The 22,454-nt window shown below is 37.9% G+C and overlaps 1 protein-coding gene across 1 annotated transcript in view; it reads left to right on the top strand.

Annotated features, from left to right (window-relative positions):
- The window catches only part of KLF12 (KLF transcription factor 12), a gene marked incomplete at its 5' end in the record, with an annotated part of 276,473 nt that overhangs the window by 133,191 nt on the left and 120,828 nt on the right, over positions 1 to 22,454 (top strand). The window contains 1 exon segment of the mRNA NM_001191270.2: positions 6,616 to 6,751. Coding sequence (NP_001178199.2) covers positions 6,616 to 6,751 — 136 coding nt within the window.

Below are 22,454 nucleotides of genomic sequence, written 5' to 3'. Positions count from 1 at the left end.
CAAAAGTTCATAAAGGAAAGTATTATTCTTTAGGAAGGGTGTAGAATTTTTTTGACTAAATTGTGCATAGACGGGAATAACCGTATGTATTAATAACTGGATTAAGGGACTTCAGAGATAGGACACATAAGAGTGCCAAATGAAAAATGAAATTGCAGCATGATTAGTGGGGGCTGCTGAACCTCTTTTGTTGAGGTGATGGAAAAATTCAGTGCTTTCAAATAAGGACTGATTGAGAAATCTGTATTTCTCTAGACATCCTTCATTCACTTAATTACTAAAGAAATACCATAGAAGACAAATGTAATATGTAGCAGTACTTTGAGAACGCTTATTGAGTTTATTAAAGAAAGAAAGGGACCTCCAAAGAACTGTGGGGTGAATGCAATAGCAATTAGTATCTATCTGGTTAAATGAAGGGCACACCCATGAAATGATGAGAGCTCTCAGCCTGGTGACCAGGAGAATAATGGGTCTCCACTGAGGCTTGAAAGAAGAATAGGACTGGACTTTGAAATTACTTTTGGACATTGAGGTGGAGTAGAATGCTAGAAATATGAATAAAATGGGATTGAAGGCAGAGGAGCTAAATCTTTAGCTCTTTTAGAGCCGAGAACACAAGTTTAGTGTCCATCTCCACTGAGACAGTAACTGAAATTGTAGAAATTGTGGAATTACTGAGAAATAAAGATAGACAGAAATGAGAGAGTGGATAATGAGATTTGAAGGGGTATCTAAAATTTAGGTATATGCAGAGAGAAGAGTTGAAGAAAGTAAGAGGGAGAGAGACTCAAAAGAATTAAACCGTCTACAGCAGAGTCAGCAAATGCTTTCTCCAAAAGGCCAGATGGTATTTTATGGCAAGCCATATGGTTTCCGTGACAACTACTCAAGTCTGTCATTGTAGCCCTAAAACAGCCAGAGATAAAATCATGAGTATGGTGGAATAAAACTTTATAAAATCAGGTGGCAAGACCCACAAACCTTAGTGTGCCTACCCCTGAAGTCAAGGGAGGGAGAGACATTTAGCACATTATTGACCAGGGACATATTAATATATTTTTAAAGAGTGATACAGTTAACAATCACTGTGGAGAGTTGTTAAAGCTTCTGGTAGGGCATATCACTAGAGCTTAAAATTGATCAAGGGTTCATTATACAACTTACGATTGTCATTATCATTCACATTTTACTCCGTTATGTTCTTGTCCCAACCTTGTATATATTAGAAACATCAAATTTTCAGAAATGATGCATCACAGAATTTTGAATGAAGAATTTTTGGGTGAATTTTATGTAGATTACTTTCTGTTATTGTCCAGGCGACATGTGTGCTAGTGTCTCAGAACATGATAGTTCTGCATACTATCGTTCTGATTCAGACAGTGTGAATATTAGACCAGCAAAGAGACAGAAACCTTAGTGTTTGATTCTGATACAGAAAGTGAAGTGAAACTCACGGTGCAGTGCTGGGGAATGCTTCTTTCACTTCTGCAGAAGAGTTGGACTGAAGGTAACATGTCAAGAAAGTTAGAAGACTTTACAGGTGTATCAGGTGTGACCATTGAATGTAATAGCCCTCAAAGTGTTAGTGAAACAAAAGAATTAATTTTTGGCTGGCCAAAAGAAAAATCACCAGCCACAGGTACTGCTTTCCCCCAAAATCCTTCAGTCAATATTAATTAAGAGGCTGGGAGTGAAAATGAGAAGATATAACCAATAATCTTGAAAGCTGCAGAGAGTTCCAGTGGTGCTATCACTTAGAAGAGGACCTTGCACTAGGGAATTATAATAACATTGTGAAGTTATTATTTAATATAATGGGGGAAAAAGACATTATTTTGTCAGATGTGCAGATAGCAATTTGGGGAAAATGAATAAATTGCATGTATATCAACACAGTACCCACATCACAGGATTTACATAATTGATTGGATTTTTAAATCTTCATTGGGGTTATATAGACAATGACACTTGCTCTATGTAGAGAAGTAGTCTCATTAGCAGTAACAAAAATTTAAAAAGTAAGACAACAGAGCATTGTGGAAACATCAGTAAGTAGAGTGAGACCCAGAAGAGCCAGATCTGATCCTGGAGTCCACTGACCTCTGAGTCAAGCTTTATTTACTTATGAATTTTTCTCTCATCATCTATCTTGATATGCTAGAAAAATCAAGCCTATATTTGAGCAGCTGACATTCTGAACCAAATGACGTCAGCATATCAGTTGTACAAATGTACTATGAAGAGTGTGCTCCATAGCCCACATGTAATAAAGTCCTAAGTTTTGATTGACTACATGCAGCCATATCCAAAGGTCCATATAGTAAAAGCTGTGGTATTTCCAGTAGTCATGTATGGATGTGAGAGTTGTTCCATAAACAAGGCTGAGAGCCAGAGAATTGATACTTTACAACTGTGGTGCTGGAGGAGACGCTTGAGAGTCCCTTGGACTGCAGGGACTTCAAACCAGTCAATCCTAAAGGAAATCAACCCTGAATATTCATTGGAAGGACTGATGCTGAAGCTCCAATACTTTGGCTACCTGATGTGAAGACCTGACTCATTGGGAAAGACTGATGCTGGCAAAGATTGAAGGCAGGAGAAGGGGGTGACAGAGGATGAGATGGTTGGATGATATCATTGACCTGATGGACATGAGTTTGAGCAAACTCCAGGAGACGGTGAAGGACAGGGAAGCCTGGCGTGCTGTGACAAATCAGCCCCCAATTGAGTAGACTGGCATGTGAAAGTGAAAGTCGCTCAGTTGTGTCCACCTCTTTGCAACCCCATGGACTATACAGTCCATGAAGTTCTCCAGTCCGAGACTGGATAGCACTCTTTTATTTACTCACAGTTCTGTAAGACGAACGTTTGAAATGGGTTTAGCTGGGCAGTTTTCATGCTAGTCACTTCTGTGAATGCGGTCATCTAGTGGCTGGAATGTGTCCACTCAATCTGGAATGACTTCAGGTCATCTAGCCAAGTCCACAGGTGCTGGGGGGAGCAATCACACAAGGGCATGAATTCAAGGAGACAAGATTCATTGAAGTGATCTTCATGGCGACAGTGATCCTAGGTGGTGTTTGAAGGACTAAATAGGTTGAAAGAGTAAATAGGTTCAAGTTCAGGTGTTGGATTTCTGCAGTTGTCTTCCCAGGATTTCATGACATGGAGTAAATTTCACACCATGTTCCCAGTACCTCTCTCTCAGGGATGACACTTTGTCCAGCAATGAGTTAGACCACCTACTGCTGTCTGATCCCTTTTTCATTTAAGAAGAATAAAATCTGAAATGTAGGTTCTTTTCAGATGCTTCTAGCATTCTTTTTAACGCTTTCAGTTGGTGCTATCTTACTCAGAGAGAGAGGTGTTTTGGGGTCTAATGCCCTGGTAACTTTTCCATTTTCTCTCCCGTGGGCACCTCAAAGAATTAGTGTTCCCTAAATGAGCTGAGAAACTCAAAGACTGTTGGAGGTTAGGGAGGGTAGATACCCCTACCCCACATTTAATAAAAATAGAGTGGAATTATGCAACTATGTAGATTAGCTAATCATCTGACCTAATCAGCAATGCAGATTTTAAGAAGCTTTTCTAATTACTTCCTCAACTTGGCTGAAGGTATGGGTAAGAAGAGTTTCCCAGCATGATGGCAGCAGATGTATTTCATAATATTTATTGAAAATATTGGAAAGAGATCCTCAATTATAATGTTCCTGAAAAGTACATCAGAAAAGGCATTATATTTAACATATTTTAAGCTTTCATTAAGATATAAACATAGCATAATTTAGATGATCAACTCTCACACCAGTTATTTGGAATCTGTCACGCCGTGAGACTAACTTTCCGAGCCAAATTGGTTGCTGGTTAAGTGCCTGTCTCTTGCTTGAGTGATATGACTTCCCAAGTGATCTCTATTTGTCTTGATGAAAATGGGACCACCCAAAATATCCTCTTTTCTTTGGCTATTTGTTCATTTGATATCTTGGTCAAGGAGTCTTAGTGCATGGTGTTTCAAGAACTTTAAATGTTAAATTATTGATGTTTACAGGTATATGTAGGACCACACAATGAGTCTGATACTAAATTTCTTGACTAAATTTAGCAGTATGAGCAAGTGTTAAAGGAATCATTTTGTAGTGGGATTGCACAACAGGAGACTTATCTGTGAATTTCTGGTTGATCTGTCTGTATCATCCCTGTGTCTTGGGCTACTTGAGTGCTGGCTGGTCATCTTTACCTTCCTTTCTGTGAGCTGCTGAGTGGGGCTTCCCACTTGCCAATGTGGGAGACTTAAGAGATGGAGCTTCAATCCCTGGGTCAGAAGGATTCCCATGGAGAAGGGCATGGCAACTCACTCTAGTATTCTTGCCTGGGAAAAACCCCATGGACAGAGGAGCCTGGTGGGCTGCAGTTCATAGGTTCTCAAAGAGTTGGACACGACTGAAGGGACTTAGCGTGCATGCACATTCATTTAATATAAAGCAGCCTGAGCCAGTTTCTATTGCCTGGAGCCAAAATAAATCTTAAATGATCTAATGCCTTCAGTGCCTTTGGAATGACCAAATGCCTAAGTAGCTGTGTGTTATTATGAGGTTGTGAAATTGGTTACTTTCCTCTACAAAGAGTTTCTCCAAGCCCCTCTGCTAGGGACTCTTCTCTAGAGATCAAATGGAAAAGAAACAGTCTTTGTCTTACCATGTGGTATAAAGACAGCATTCAAGAACTTAATGTGCATCATTGCGTAATTTCTGGTGTTCGAGAAAGTGAGGGCTGTATTGGTGGAAGTGACCAGTGATGAGTCACATGACAGTAATTGTTTTATTTGAGGCTAGACCCGGAAAAGATGGATAATCCTATGTGTGATTTGATTTCTTTGCTAGAGACTTTGAAACTAGGACATAGTTATGCATTTGAAAGTTATCAGATGTGATACCTTTCTGTCCAAACTCTTAAATATCTAGATCAAAGTTTCTCAGCTTGGTGCTGTTGATATTTTAGACTGGCTCTTTGTCTTGGGGCCATGGCTGTCCTGCATACTGTATCAGATCTAACAGTATCCTTTGCATCTGCCTACTGGGTACCAGTGGCATCTACCTTCCTTCAAGTTGGATGAATCACTGTGTCTCTAGACATTGTCATATGTCACTTGGGGGGCAGATAAGTCCTCAGCAAAGGACTACTACTTTAGATTAGTTTTATTATTTTCTCTTTAATATAGCCAACATTTACTAAACTGTTCCATTATTCAAAGTATATTTTGGTATGTTTATACTTGCAGAATGTATGTCAAGTATACTCCACCTTAGATTTCAACAGATATTAGCACCTTCATAACCAAGTTTAGTTAGAAATCTGTCAAAACTCTCTATAGTTTTTCTAGTCATATAGTCAGTATTAGGTAAAATTGTAAGAAATTATCTTTTGTGGGTTAAGAAAATGGGAAAAATCAGCATTTCCCTGCGACTCTACCTGATGTATGATGCACAGCAACAAAAACCAAAGAAGAAAAAAAGGAAACTGTAAATGTACCCAAATGTCATTGTAACCATGATTTTAAGTTCATTTTGCTTTTTCTTGCAAGCAGTAGTGGGTTTAGAAGTCTTATGTAGGCATGTTTGAAGAGCAGGATTCTTGTTGAAGCTGGCTGAGCATTGAAATCATACATTTTAGCAATGCAATTATGTAGCTAGCACAGTGCTTTCAATTTAGAAGGTGTGCTTCTTTGGTGCTTGAAGTGAGGGCTGATGGACTTCCTAGTTGGTGGTTGCTAAAGCTGTTCATAAAGAGGAGGTGGAAGTGAAACCAGTTTTGAAAAATATGCATTAATATATTAAAGGTTGATGGTAACCTTCTCATTTGAAAGGATCTGGTGGTCCCTGTCAACAAGGGTCAGAACATTGGGCTATTTCTTGCCTCAGCAAGCATGCAGTGAAGGAGAATCTTACCTAGAAACGCTGTTTTGGAAAATGAGATCAGGATAATGATGAGGGGCACTGGCTAACACATGTAAATACAGTTAAAATGACAGGCTGCTAGTTCTGTTATTTTCCTGCTCTCAGATCTCCACTTAGAGCAACAGTGAACTATGAGACAAGGATTCACTGTGATATGAAAAATACCTACACCTTGATATTTCTTTTGTAAACCTTGTTCTTCTCTAAGCTTCTGATGAGAGCTATAAGCAAACAAATCCTCTCCCTCCTGCTCGCCACCTTCCAGGCAATGTTAGTATGCAACAAAATGGCAAGAACTCTGGCAGCAGAAGCAAGAAGAAGCCAGAAGGTAGAACAGTAACTCACAAGCTACCTAATCATCTTCTGACCACTCAGAAGTTGGTAATATTGTGGATTTTATACGTTCTATTTTGTAATCATCCCCTGAAACTACCGAGAGCTGATGGCGGTTTTATAAAACAAATGAACAAGGGAAAAGAGTCAGTGAGTGCTCAGTCCATAAAAATACATTGCTTTCACTAATTCCTGGGATTTCTAGAGGATGCCATGTGTGTGATATACACAGAAGAGACATTCCATGCTTGATGTTGGTCCAGGACAAGGTTAACTTTCTGCACACTAATTTTAATTCATTATATATGCCTTTTTTTCCCAGCACAAATGGACCCCCGAGGCCTATCTCCCAGACAAAGTAAAAGTGACAGTGATGATGATGACCTGCCAAATGTGACCTTAGATAGCGTTAATGAAACTGGATCTACGGCCCTTTCCATAGCCAGAGCAGTACAAGAGTAAGTATCACATTCTCAGGATGAAATAAGAATTGCCAAGGTGTTCAATGGATAATGGAAACAGCAGCATCTCCTTCCCCAGACCTGTCATTCTAGCTCTGACTGGGTACCTGTGTCAGCATCTTTCCATCCACCCTATGTTCTTTGGGAGGAGATCAGGGGAATCATAGAGTGTTTGACGTAGTTAAATATTTGCGTTTGAATAGAAATGAGACTTCTTTTTTAATACGTCCCACACCTTCCCAACCCTGAAAAGAAATATACAATATTTTTCATTCTTTTTGAATGTCACTATCTAATTATCATCTTTATCATTTTCATATAGAACAGTCAAGAGAAATAAAACCCAACAAGCATTATTATTTTGTGTTGGTAGGAAAAAATATAGGATAGATTTTTTGAAATTTAAAATTTTGAAGATAATATGTTACCTCTTTGAAAAACTCAAATCATATGTAATTTTTGAAGGGCTCTTTCTTGCTCCTTTAACTGCAACACAGGGTTAGATTTTAGCCCTCATTTATTGAATATAGCTGCTTTTCATCATTGTCAATTCTGTGTCTAGAATTGCACCCACGACTAGTCCCATGTGTATTTTGTCTCTAGCATAATTTTTAATAACATAGTCTTAAAGAAGAGGAGGATCTAAATTAAGCCACTATTACTGCTGACATAAAAGTTCATTAACACTTTACTTAAAATAATCTTGGTTACCTCCCATGTATTAATTCTTTTTTCCCAAGTATTGACTAAATAGCTACTCTATTTCATGAATTAGGTCTTGAAATTAAAAAAAAAAAAAATTAGTGGCACATTTTAGAATTTAGAGCCTATATGTGGGTATTTGTGTGTGGTATAAAATAATATACCTAATAATAATAATATATAGGCACTAGGTGGTATATATTTACATTATATATGTATGCATATACACACAAATATATATAGTTGAGGAACCAGTATACTGCAAATCTAATGAAATTTGCAGTTAGATTTGGATTCAAATTTACGTTCAAGCTCTTAGTAGCCATGTGACGTCTGGCAAGTTGGCCACTCTGAGATGTTTCTTCATCTGTAATGAGAAAGACTGCTTACCTTACAGGACGACTGTGAGGGTGTGATATGGTTACATGGCGTGAAAATTGAATTGAAAAAATTTTGACAGATAAAAGCTTCAAGGGAGGGTAAAATGATTGTTAACAATAATAGTAATAGTGTATAGTATAGTGCCAACTAGGAAATATAAATATTGCAAATGTCATTATGCTGATATCACTAATGAAGACATTGAGGATCAGAGAAGTTCAGTGACTGGTCCAAGGTCATATTATAAGTGGTGATAAGACAAGGTTTAGAAGTTCTAATTCACAGAACAGGTCTTTTTCTATGAGTGCCCTGTAATGTCTGTTAACAATCATATTCTTCCACTTGAACATGTATAAAAACACTTTCTTCTCCTATTGTTTAAATAACTGGTTGTAGTAACCTAGTTTCTCTGTGTGGTGATCAGCACGGCAATTGTGGTTTTGTGGGAGCGAAATCTTAAGGTCAGGGATTCCATTTTCTCACCTGTAAAATTAGACAGACTGTTGAAAAGGTTCAATTCTGAGATGAATCATAAATTTCACAGACATTTTAATCACACTTGTTTTTCTGTGCCATATAATATATACATAATTTGTGTATACATATGTTATGGATATGCGTGTTTCTTTTATTTCAGATGTTAGGGTTTGGCAGTGTGATTACTAAAATCTAAGTTATGCTTATTCCATTTGGAGCTGATAGAGAAAATAATGGTACTAGCTTCTCAAATATAATCACTTTTTATGCTTCTAGTATTATGTGCTGATAATATAATAGTATATTTTAATGTGAAACTTTTAACAGCAGCCTCAGGAATTGGAGCTTCATTTTCAGCGTAACTTCTCTGATCTGCTTTGTGAAAACGTTTGGAAGCCACGATACTTTGTTCCTGCTGTGCATACGCCTGACTTTATTACTGTTACAAAAGTTGCATGTGTATCTAGGGAAATGCCAGATTCATTATTCATGTAAGTGTTTTCATTAAACGATTAGTAAAGAATACTGAGCTGTCGCTTGGGAAGCCCTAGAATGCCAGGACCCATCAATAGTTAATTAAGCATCATTCAAGAAGGAATATGTTGTATGTAAAAACTGAGAAGTGGTAAGATACTGTGAGGTGAAGTGAAAAGAATCTTCTACAGAGACCTCTTAAATGTAGGTACATTTCAAAACTTATAACAATATGTTAAGGAAAATTTTAGGCTCAGACAAATAAGTATATAGTCCTTGTTAGAGAATTAAAAAAAAAAAAAAAAACTGTCCTTAGGTTTACCCAGAGTTAACTTTCAGGGGACATGTGTTTCTGTTCTTCTCTTAATTTCTCTTTCATTTTTCATGTGTATCTGTTTCACTATTAATTTCTCTTTCCTCTTTTTGTGTTTGCCTTTGGATCATGATGCCATCTATTAACACAAAAGCTGGACAATGAACAAACAAGCAAAATTCCAGTATACTATGCTCGATACAATAATGTGTCCCTTCATAAGGGGACAGAACAGTGTTTCAGCATGGACCAGATGAGAGGATTTCAAAAGATATCTGTGCATAAGGAAAGTATCTTTCAGAACTTTCCTTAGAGTTAGGTGAGAAGGATATCTGTAGGTAGAGAGGGGATAAAGTCAAGGGTTTATGTGCACTAGGGGCAGCACATTTTACAAGCCCTGGGCCACCAAAACACATTTGTCTCTCTAATTAAAGGCATGGTTTAGGAAGCGTTCTTACCTCACTGGCCACCAGGGTAGTGTCAAGAAAGAAAGGGGGAAGATGAGGTAGGAAGATATTAGGAGAGACTGATAAGCAGAGAGGGGTTAAACTTGTCTTGTCCTTCAAACAAGATGCTAACCCAAGAGATGACTCTCTCCAGCCTTATCTCTTCTTCGTCTCCTTTCACATTCAGGTTCATAGCCTTGCCTCTGTAGTCATCACCATAGTTGGATTTGGTGGCTCACTTTTTGACACTATATTCACATAGCATAAACCTTAATATGCTATTAAGTGCTGTTTTAAAATATTTGGTGTTATACATGTTACTGGTTTTTTAAATGAACACGCTAAGTCTTCAGTTTGATATTTTTCCTTTGATTTGAAATGCAGGAGTTGTTGGCCAAAGTTGCATCTCTCCTCACCCCAATATGTTTAGCTAATCTTGTCTTTAAAAAAGAACACTGGTTGGTGGCTTGAACAGCAACCTGAGTTCACTTCCATCAAATCGATTTTTATGGAGAGGCTCCTGAACTGTGCTTGAACTGTTCATTTCAACTATTTTCATTGGTTTGTTTGCTTCTCCTTTATCAGCTCAGCATCAGTGAATTCAGATAAGTGGGAAGAGCTGGCCATAGAGAGGCCCTTCTTGTATTTCAATTGTGGAGGCACTGTCTAAGCCAGACAGGTATCCAGTAATTGTGACAAAGCCAGCTTCCAGAAATTCATAGAACATCTGTTTTGCTTTGGGTTTTGTTTTTTTTTTCTTCCTCTGATGCTGTAATAGGGTCATTACCCTTAGCTACTTGACAAACATAATTATGAAATAAATGTTTGGAAAAAGAGAAGTACAGGCGCATGATTAGAGCAAATTATTATAATTAACTCTAACCCTCAGCAAAACTATTTTTTAAATAGGTAAAATTTGGCCCTCTTACCCAGAGCCTCTAATTTCTGTACCCCTTTTTCTTCTTTCTAGTTTTAAACCTTCATACTCCTCACTTGGGGATGCTAGTAGAATAATCAACTTCCTTCAAACTAAAGTGTAAATGAATACGAATATCTGAAAGAGGGCCTTTCTCAGAGACTTTCTATTCAACCAGGAACAAGCCTTAAACTGAAAGAAAAAGATCTAGTCATGATACTTTCAGTAAGAGTGAAGTGGGAAAGGGTAGAACAGAGGGTGAGGAAAGCAAATGAAGATGTTAAAGAGCTGGACTTGTTTTTTTCAGGGTCCGTTTTTGCAGAGTTGGTAAATGCATGTTATTTTTTTAACTCACAGGGTATCTGAATTCTCTACCCTGTTTGATCTTGATAATAACTCTCAAAGGTGGGGTGGGGGGGAGGGAAGCGACATAAATTAGTAGCAGTAGCAGCTTTTTGCTTTAGTTAGCATCCCTAAAATCTGCACCTGGTAAAAGGATATTCTTTTAAATGGCTCCTTGTCGATTACATTTAAGCTAATTAAAATATTTCTTTCTTCCCCCTGTTTTTATTATTGCTTGTGTCAAGTGCCCTTCTTCTTAAAGCAAAACAATTTGTAAATTCTGGAAATGAGTCATATATCTTTGTTACATTTTCACTTAGATGCTCTTTGAAAGAACAGATGTGGCGGCAAGTTACTTTCTTCAGATTCTGTTACTGGTTCAAACATCATGGTTCTTAATTTAGAAAGTTGCATCTGATGATCAAAGAAAAGTCAGAAATCTTGTAGGTTTTTGATGGGGATTGTGTGTTTCTCATTGTCCTTATTTTAAAATTCTTGATCTTTATTTCTCAATTTCCTTGTATCTAACTGGGTTAATGTCTTTTAAATGATTGTAGAGAACAATCCTAGAGATAAGAGAAAGAAAAAGCTATTACTGAATGCCTCTGAGTGTGTGTGTGCTCAGTCATGTCTGATTCTTTGCGATCCCATGGACTGTAGTCCCCCAGGCTCCTCTGTCCATGGAATTTTCCAGGCGAGAATATTGGAGTGGGTTGCCATTTCCTTCTCTAGGGGATCTTTCCTACCCAGGGATGGAACCCGCATCTCTAACATCTCCTGCATTGGCAGGCAGATTCTTTACCACTAAGCCTCCTGGGAAGCCACTGGCTGCCTAGTTTTAGGCAGATTCTATGAAAACTCATACGGTTTCATTTAATTTGCCCTATGCTCCCTTTTTTAATGCACAAATAAAGAAAAGGAAGCCCAGAGAGGTTTAGTTTGTCTCCAGAGGTCCTGCAGCTGGTAATTTGCAGAGCTCATTTTGAAATCAAAGTTTATCTGACTATAAACCCAGATTACTTTATGAAGACAGCTCCTGTTTTTATGCTGTGGCTTTAAAATCTAAACCGTAGCTATCTAAAATTAACACAGTTTTTTTGAGCCTTGAATCCCAATAAGAATACAACTTTTATGAAATAATTTCTGATTTTTATTTCATTTTTAAACTCACTGTTACTTTAAATGTAATCTGATGTAAGGGGAGGTGGGAAATCCCTGGTGGCTCAGACGGTAAAGAATCTTCCTACAGTGTAGGAGACTCAGGTTCAATCTCTGGATAAGGAACATCCCCGGGAGAAGGGAATGGTTACCAACTCCAGTATTCTTGTCTGGAGAATTCGATGGACAGAGGAGTCTGGAGGGCTATAGTCCATGGGGTTCACAGAGAATCAGGCATGACTGAGCAACTAGCACTTAAGGGGGAGATAATTCAATCAAATGCCTTCTCAGAAATGATTCTTAAAAAGGTACTCCACTTTGTGAATCACACATAACATTATGTAAAGAAATAAATATATTAGAGTGTTATTTATATAACACTGTTGCTATTATTTTAAGAAATTATTTCAGTATAAACACATGTGCTGACATTTCCAAAATGAACATCCTTTTTAGAATTGCTTTCTGTCAGTCTATAAAAGGAGAAGTTTGTTCAAGGGCTGAGATGGTACTGTGTCATCCAGTTTTGCTTCTTCAACTGAAGAATTTGAAGTCATTGGGCCATGCCTTTTCTGTTATCTGCTGATTAGAACGAACCCAACTGAGCTGACTGTGCCCAGAGACTAGCCACAGAGCTCAGTATGTCAAATAATTTCAGTTCTTTTGTTTTAAATATTTCCCAAATTCTTGTCTCATTATACAAATCTATATTTTTATTTAATAAGCCTATTGTGTTTGTGTGTGTGCATGATAAGTTGCTTCTGTCACGTCTGACTCTGCAGCTCTGTGGACTATAGCCCGCCCAGGAATTCAACCCGCGTCTCCGGCATTGGCAGGGTGTTTCTTCACCACTAGTGCCACCTGGGAAGCCCATAATGTGTTTGGAACACTTTCAAAGTCCCACATCATGTCTTAGCAGAGAAATAGCTTTGGTTCAGTTCTGTAGGTGAAAGCTAGCTCTCTAACAGACTAATGATAGACATCACGGCTGATGAGGCTGCTGCTGATGGGTAAATCTGAGAGGCATTCACTGTCTTGCCAAGGAAATAAACACTTTTATGTTGCTCTTCTTCTAAGGTACGTCAAAAAAGCTCCTGATTTTTTTGTGAATGAATATAGATAAACTCTAAAGTGTGCACTTAGCCTTCATCAACCCAACATTCTCGCAAGAAATTTTTTAAAAAATTTTTTTAATTTTTAAAATTTAAAAAAAAAAAACAAAGATAATGATCACTGAGTAACTCAATCCCTGGTTGTTTAATAGCAAAATGAAACCTGTACTCTTATACCAACACTTTTATCTGCTTTGATGAGATCCTGTTGGTCCCTCTTTCATAAAAAAAAAAGTGTGATGAGTTTTTATAATAATTTGGTGATAAGTTTTTATAATAATTTGATATTTGAGCTCTTTTGTGAATTAACAAATTAAGTCATGTCTTCATTTGGTGAATAATTAATTCATTTATTCAACCCTGAGTTACCTGTTGGAGATACAGGATGACTGATTCACAGTACCTTATCATGAGGAGCTCAGAATAAACCTACATGAGGCAAATTAAAGCCCAAAGGGATGAAAGCAAGAAGGAGGAAAGGAAAGGACACGTAGCTCATCCAGAGTAGAGCAGAGACATGTGATAGGGTTGCACAAGTTCAGTGACTGTCGTGGAGCTGAGTGTGATGAAGAGCTGGGACGTGAAGCTGCTTTGGGAGGTCTGTAGGGACCTGATCAGGAATGATGACTTTATTCTGTAAACAGTGGAGAGACATCAATAGATTTTAAATGGGAATGGCATCATCAACTTTGTGTCTTACACATTTCAGTCTCAAGAAAGCTCAGTATGGTGGTCAAGGTTGAACACTGTGTATCCCAAAGGGTGCCATTTCTATGAATGGTGCTGCCTCGCTGCCCAGCTGCCCACAGCTTCCACAGTTAGACACAGGAGCTTGTGGTGTAAAGATACATATAAACAGCTTTATATATCTGCATGTATGTACATATGTGTATATGTATAGACACCCCTGTGTCCATTCACATGAAACTCTCCTAAATATTGAGCTGTTCAGAGGATGGATAACATGTCCTCCTTGTATCTCCAGGGCTGGTAGCACAGTGCCTGCCTGGCAAGGGACTTTTTTATACACTAGAACAGCATTGAATAAAACAGACAAATCACTGATTTTGTGGTGCTTATATTCTAGTGGAGGAAGTGAGAGAACACAAAGAGAAAGTGAATAACACCTCTGAAGAGAGCTTTGCTGGTGGCTCAGTGGTAAAGCATCCGCCTGCCAATGGCAGGAGATGTGGGTTAAATCCCTGGGTTGGAAAGATCCTTTAGAGAAGGAAATGGCACCCACTCCAGTAATCTTGCCTTGGAAATCATGTGGACAGAGGAGTGTGGCAGGTTACCATCCATGAGATCATGAAGAGTTGGATATGGCTGAGCAGGTGCACACAAGTGCACACAACATGCACACGCCTCTGAAGAAGGGAAGTGCTATGGAAGTAAGGGAAACAGGTATGGTACTGGGTAAGGTGGAGGTGGTACACAGCATTTATAATTTCATAGAAGGCATTTGCAGAATTCTGATCAGGTTATGTGTTCAGTTCAGTCGCTCAGTTGTGTCCAACTCTTTGTGACCCCATGAATCGCAGCACGCCAGGCCACCCTGTCCATCACCAACTCCTGGAGTTCACTCAGACTCACATCCATCGAGTCAGTGATGCCATCCAGCCATCTCATCCTCTGTTGTCCCCTTCTCCTCCTGCCCCCAGTCCCTCCCAGCATCAGAGTCTTTTCCAATGAGTCAGCTCTTCGAATGAGGTGGCCAAAGTACTGGAGTTTCAGCTTCAGCATCATTCCCTCCAAAGAAATCCCAGGGCTGATCTCCTTCAGAATGGACTGGTTGGATCTCCTTGCAGTCCAAGGGACTCTCAAGGGTCTTCTCCAATACCACACTTCAAAAGCATCGATTCTTCGGCGCTCAGCCTTCTTCACAGTCCAACTCTCGAATCCATACATGACCACAGGAAAAACCATAGCCTTGACTAGATTGACCTTTGTTGGCAAAGTAATGTCTCTGCTTTTGAATATGCTATCTAGGTTGGTCATAACTTTGCTTCCAAGGAGTAAGCGTCTTTTAATTTCATGGCTGCAGTCACCATCTGTAGTGATTTTGGAGCCCCAAAAAATAAAGTCTGACACTTTTTCCCCATCTATTTCCCATGAAGTGATGGGATCGGATGCCATTATCTTCGTTTTCTGAATGTTGAGCTTTAAGCCAACTTTTTCACTCTCCACTTTCACTTTCATCAAGAGGCTTTTTAGTTCCTCTTCACTTTCTGCCATAAGGATGGTGTCATCTGCGTATCTGAGGTTATTGATATTTCTCCTGGCAATCTTGATTCCAGCTTGTGTTTCTTCCAGTCCAGCATTTCTCATGATGTACTCTGCATAGAAGTTAAATAAGCAGGGTGACAATATACAACCTTGACGTACTCCTTTTCCTATTTAGAACCAGTCTGTTGTTCCATGTCCAGTTCTAACTGTTGCTTCCTGACCTGCATACAGATTTCTCAATAGGCAGATCAGGTGGTCTGGTATTTCCATCTCTTTCAGAATTTTCCACAGTTTCTTGTGATCCACACAGTCAAAGGCTTTGGCATAGTCAATAAAGCAGAAATTGATGTTTTTCTGGAACTCTCTTGCTTTTTCCATGATCCAGCGGATGTTGGCAATTTGATCTCTGGTTCCTCTGCCTTTTCTAAAACCAGCTTGAACCTTAGGAGAGCCCTAAAGAGATATGAGGTCAATTCACTAGGTTATCTGAAGGAACAGCCCTCCAGGCAGAGGAAATAAGTGAACAGATTCTAAGGCAGGAGTATTCTGGAGTACAGTAAACAGATTCACTGACCAACTAGAGAACATGAGTTAAATTCCTTAATTTTGCAGAAGAAACTGAGCTCTGTAGATGCTAACTGTTCTAGCATCACTTCCCTAGGATGAGGGAGCCAGGACTGAATCTCTAGTATCTACTCATACTTGCCCTCTGTGCTGTGATTAAAGTTCTTTTTTTTTTCAAAGGAATCTACAGTTATTTAACCAAAACGGGAGTCCATAAACAAAAATACAAAACAATTTTTATTTCAAAAAACTTCATTACTTCAAGTTACTTCTTTTTGGCTGGGTTCTTCCAATCTAATTTTGTATCCCTGATGAGTCAAAAATATTTATTATCCTAGAGAGTTTTTAAAAGATATATTGTTACTATATCATCTAGGAACCATTAGCACTTTTTCCCTAGAAGTTATGCAGCTGTTGTTTCAAGTGAGAACTTACCCTAAGAATTTTTATGTATGAATCTTTTTGATCACTCAAAAGTAAGATAAAGTACAAGGCACCAGAATCCCCTGGCAGCCCAGTGGTTAGGACTCTCTGGTTTTTTCATGGAAGAGGCCCAGGTTCAATCCCTGGTCAAGGAACTGAGATCCTATAAGCCGTGTGATGCGGTCAAAAAAAAAGAGAGAGAAAGAGAATGCAGGTAATGCAGTTTCTTCTAGAAATGCCAGAAAGTACAAAAACCAATGAGCAAAACAACAAGAAAAATAGCAAAGAAAATAAAAGGCATCATATATGGAAGCTTCTACACAGATGTTGCTGTTACGAGACTGATGTATATCCTATATCTGTGGCAGGCATTTGATACTCCATGTGTAAATGCTAAGCAATGAGTTTAACCTTCCCCCATCCCAACTGAACTGAACATCATCTTTTGGTATATACTACAGATACAAACAGATTATTTGTTTAGCTTTTGTAACCACTTGGAATTATTGTTAACTGTTGATTAGTTTTTTAAACTCTCATGCCGCATTCTAATGTGAATTTATTACTTCTAGGTAATCAACTTTAAAATATATAGAAATCAAGCTTTTTAAAGCCAAACCTTTTGTTTTTATAATTTTTGAAGTTAGAGATTCCAAAGTTATATCATAGATAGAATGAGTCAGCCACTTTTATTTGAGAGTGGCTATTTATTTTGGCTAGTAATTGCTGAAATGACTCATAATTTAAAATAAAACGGTATTTCATGTGGTCACGCAGTATACTCCAAACTGACGGCAAGCATTAATTTGCTGTTAGTTGTTTGACCTGCTTCTCTGTGTGAGATCTTTTTGTAGCTTTTTACTTTCTATATGTTCTACCTATAATTGCTTTGCAAATTTGTGTATGCCATTTATATTTCTCAACCATATATTCCTAATGAGTGTAACTAGTAAGTATAGGTAGTCATTTCTCATGCATTTTTGATGTATGTTGACATAGATACTCAATGATTATGTTGAAATATTAATACATTTCTCTGGAAGTTCCCAGAACTATGCATCACTCTTTCATTTATTAATATAGTCAGAGAGAGTACACATGATAGAAAACCATACTGTAATATATTTGAAATTAACTCCATTCACCAGGCTATAATCTCTTCCGTTTTCAGTCAAATGCTCTAGATACTCTCTCTTCTTATTACTCTTCATGAGTTATTGCCATCATACCATAATTTTCCTTCATGTTATAGCACTTTCCCACACGTGAATCTCATTGAATACATTTACTTACACGCATCAAATGAAAGTAGAAAATTAATGGGTACGTTTTTATGGAGAACCTGCTGCTATAGAGAAAAATCTGACATAGATAGAAAAAGATAGCTTGGATCAGATAGAATCTTATCAGGATGACATTTGACCACAATATTGTACCGTCTTCTTTGACAGTCACAAACTTAAGAGTTGCCACTAGATTGTAATCTAGCACATTATGCATCATGGCTTATCCTAACAATTAAATCCCAAACCATGTGCAGTTAGTATATAATAATGCCAGCAAATTTTGAGGAAATTTCTGATTAATCTTTAGAAAAATTATTTTCATGGGAGAAGGAACTCCAATGTAAAATAAGATTAATTCTGTCAAAGTGTAGTTTCACAATTCGCTGACATTTTATTAGTGTTATTTTACCTCTACTTCTGGAAAAGCCAATTAATATATTAAAAAAAACTGAAATTTTGACTTAATTTAAAGCTAATTATGTATTCTGACTAAAGTGATCATTTTATCAACTTAATTTCTAATATTAGACTGAGTCAAATAATATTTCTGGAAACAAGTTAGAATCTTTTTTGATACTGTGAATAAAATTATGATTACCTACCTATTCGTATATCCTTTCAAGTATTGGTTAATGTTACTTTTGGTTGCAAGTAACAATACATGTTACAAGAAAGCTTAAACATGGAATTATTTTTCTAGTATAACAAGAAGTCTGGAGTAATAAGCAGGACAGGCTGCATGGAGTATCCTAAGGTTTGCTTAAGGTTTCTTCTCCCTGTTTTGTTGTCCTTCAGTTGGCTTCCCAGTTCCTGCAATGCAGGAGACCTGGGTCTAATCCCTGGGTCAGGAAGATCCCCTGGAGAAAGGAATGGCTACCCACTCCAGTATTCTTGCCTGAAGAATTCCATGGACAGAGGAGCCTGGTGGGCCCCGGTCCATGGAGTCACAAAGAGTCAGCAATGACCGAGCAGCTAACTCTTTCACTTTTCACTAAGGGTTATATGAAGTCAGCTGCATCTCCAGGTTTCCTGCCCTTACAAGAGACAGAAGGGAAGGGGTAAAAGCAGAAAGACAAACTAACCAGAAGACCATACCAGGCAACTGTGTTACTTTCAAAAAGTTTTTCCAGGAGACCCACCATGTGACTTGTGATTATATCTCATTGACCAAAACTGGTTTATGTGTTCCCAGTTATTTGAAGTGTGGCTATAGAAAAGAAAAGCATGTACTGACACAGTTAACCATCAATGTTTACCACCAAATTTCAGTTTAATACCTCAGAAAAATATGGCACCACCCCAAATTCAATATCAAGGCGTTTTTTCCCCTACTCAGTTGTATAATGCCAATATAATGCTGTGTAGGCAGTCATTCCAAATCTCAGTAGCATACCATCATAAAACATTTCTCTCCCATGTATCAGTTGGTCATTTGTAGCAGGTCTTATAGTTGTTGGAGCAGGACTGTTCACTCATTTTTCTAAACCCAAAGGACAGCCCAGGGGCAAATATATCTCAAAGCAACACTAGAGCACAAGTGGGCAAGCCCTGCTGTACAAACAAAATATAAGCCCTTGCTCATGTCCCTTATCTGACAGCATCCCATTGGCCAAAAAAAGTCACATGTCTAAATCCCACACCAGTATTGAGGAAATCCATTCCTCCCATGGAGATGTGAACTTTTAGGAGAGTGATGACTAGTGTACTGGTATTTCAGGGGAAAAAAATGGCTGTTGTTTACAGAAAGAGTTGAAATTATTTTTGAAATCTTAAGTTTTAGCAAATTTTAACCATATTCTCATGAAATTTCTAGATGGCTCTGGTGGATCTTCTTTCTAGATTTGCCTTCTAGATCTTCTTAGTGATGTATGTTTTAGAATCATTAATAGCAGGTACCTTTACTGAATCTTGATATTTGGATTTCATAGTGTGAATTTATCTCCAGGCCTTATATTCTCAGAGGTACTTTATTTTGTTACAAAACAGGTGTAACAGAGCTGTATTGCAAAATGTAGCACTAAGCAAGAAGCTGATTCTAGCTGAAGAAGCAAAATCTGTGAAATGTTATCAGTCTCTAAACTCAAATTAACTTTGATTAACCTATTATGGTGCACAAAATCACACAAAAAAATTCAGCTAATGTGCCTTTTCCCCTGATTTCTGGAATTAAATAGACTCTATAGTGACAAAATACAAAAGTTATTATACAGATAGGAGAAAATAAAATCTCTGAGCTAAAATTTCATGCCCTTGTAGTAAAAGTTGTTTTCGTCTTCATGCCTGCATCCATTCTCCATTTTGTTCTGCAAATGTAATGATTGATTATTACAAGTGAGAGAAAACAAGGTATTGATTCATGTAGTTTCTTTTTTCTAATGCAGATATAAAACTCATTTTAAATTTTTTGTACATTTAGAGAAACCTTTTCTGGTATGTGATAGTAAAGTGCAATCAAGGAAATCTATTAGAAAAAATAAGTGACTTCTTAAAATCAAGAGATTAGTGTATCTTCTTGTCAACTTGTATTGGGTAGATTAAATTGTGGGGTTAAGATATTAATTTTTCACTGTAGCTTTTTTTATGAGGCTTATTATGTAAGTAAAGTCAGTAGATCAGTAAAGCTTTTATGATATGAGAATATCCAGCAAAATTATTAATTGTCAAGAAAACAAAATAGTTGTTGAATTAAAAGCATGTGATCTCTTTACATACTGAAATCAACCTGGTTTTTTAAAATATATTTACAGTCTTCACTTTTTACTCCTACATTTTTACCTAAGCTTCCAGATTGACTGTTAAAATAAGTTTCATAAATCTTGCCATGTATATCTTTAAAACATCAAGATCATTCTAGTGTTTTGAAAGGGATTGCATAATAAATTATTAGTCATGAAAATGAGTAACAAGTTGGTCACATGCCCAAAAAAATCAGGAAGACTATATCGGAAGTTATTGAAGTAGTTCACACACGAGCACCTCTGGGCCTGGGCCAGGGCTCCAGTGGTGGCTTTTGAATCAGTAACAATATCCCTAAGTGTTATATTAAATATGTCCTGCTTTGTGAGTCTCAATTTATTTTTATCATGTATCTCACCATGTTCCTTAATATAGCAGCAGGTGAATTATCTCATTTTACTGAGAATAATAAGACTCAGAAAAGTTAAGTACGTAGCAGGTATCATAGAATAAGGAGTGATGCTCATAATGTCCAATCAGATATAATTTTATAGTACATGTTAAAAGTGCTCCTTCCTGCATTCTGTCTTGAAGGGAAAGGATTTATAATTTATGTCTTAAAGAAATAAGTAATAGTTTTAGTGATAACTAGACTCTAAAGAATAAGATAATGGCAGGAAAATTGGCCATACCTTTGAACTGAATAATGTAATTAAGTGGAGTGGGTGGAGTTTGATAAATTGGTGAAATTTACAAATGGAACTATCCTGTTGGAATTTTGAAATCTAGAACTGAAACTGATTAGAGAAGGCTGGAAATGTAGAAAGCTGTCATTGGCATAAGAATGATTATTAAGATTTATTTTTTTCTTTTTGAGGTGTTATTTGCATGCAATAAAACATACTTTAAAAGTATAGTTCAAAGATTTAACAATTGCATATATAGTTGTCCTTTGATATCCTTGGAGATTGGTTCTAGGACCCATGTAGCCCCACAATCCCTGGATGCTCAAGTCTCTTTTAAAAATGGCTTAGCATTTGCACATAACCTATAAAACATCTTCCCTTATACTCACTTTAGATCATCTCAAGATTATTTACAGCACCAGTATAATGTAAATGTTATGTAAATAGTTAATAAATACAATATGAATATTATGTAAATAGTTACCAGTTCCTGGCAAGTTCAAGTTTTGCTTTTTGGAACTTTATGGGTATATTTTTTTAGTATTTTTAGTCCATGGTTGATTGAATCCATAAATGCAGAACCCTCAGATGGGGTGGGCATGGCTAGGGGCCAACTGCACCCGTACACCCCTAACCAAACCCAAGAAACAGAACCCTTCCATCGCCCAAAAATTTACCTTCACCCTTTGCCCCCCTGCAGTAAATCCAGTGGCTCCTCCCAACCTGCAGCCAACCATTTTCTGATGTCTGTCACCATGGGTTAATTCTAGAGCATCATTTGTGGAACTGTATACTGTGTGTTCTTTGGCTTCAGTCTTCTCTCACCCAACATGATGTTTTTGAGGTTCTTGCATGTTGTTACTTTGCTAAGTACTATTCTGTTACCTGGATGCAAATATAATTCGTTTATTGTTTTACTTATTGATGAACACTTGGGTTGTTTCCAGTTTGGATTTATTATATTAGGGACTTTTGAACATCCTGGGAAACTCTTCTCTGGACATACCTTTTCATCTCTCTTAAGTAGCTACCTAGGAGTGAGTTGCTGGGTCAAGGGAAGATATATGTTCATCTTTATAAGAAACTACCAATTTGCATGCTGAGTGAAGGTGAAGTCTCTCAGTTGTATCCGACTCTTTGCAACCCCGTGGACTGTAGCCTACCAGGCTTCTCCATCCATGGGATTCTCCAGGCAAGAATACTGGAGTGGGTTACCATTTCCTTCTCCAGGGGATCTTCCTGACCCAGGGATCGAACCCAGGTCTCCCTCATTGGAGGCAGATGCTTTAACCTCTGAGCCACCAGGGAAGCATGCTGAGTAGCTCAGTTGTGTCTGACTCTTTTGTGACTCCATGGACTGCAGCCCAGCAGGCTCCTCTGTCCATGGGATTGTCCAGGCAAGAGTACTGGAGTGGGTTGCCGTTTCTTCCTCCAGGAGATCTTCATGACCAAGGGATTGAACCAGTGTCTCCTGCATTGCAGGCGGATTCTCTATCACTGCACCGCCAGGGAACTACA

This window comes from Bos taurus, chromosome 12 (assembly GCF_002263795.3).
Source record: "Bos taurus isolate L1 Dominette 01449 registration number 42190680 breed Hereford chromosome 12, ARS-UCD2.0, whole genome shotgun sequence".
NCBI classification, from domain to species: Eukaryota; Metazoa; Chordata; class Mammalia; order Artiodactyla; family Bovidae; genus Bos; species Bos taurus.
The sequence above is the reverse complement of the archived record's forward strand: the minus strand, read 5'-3'. Positions and strand labels throughout refer to the sequence as shown.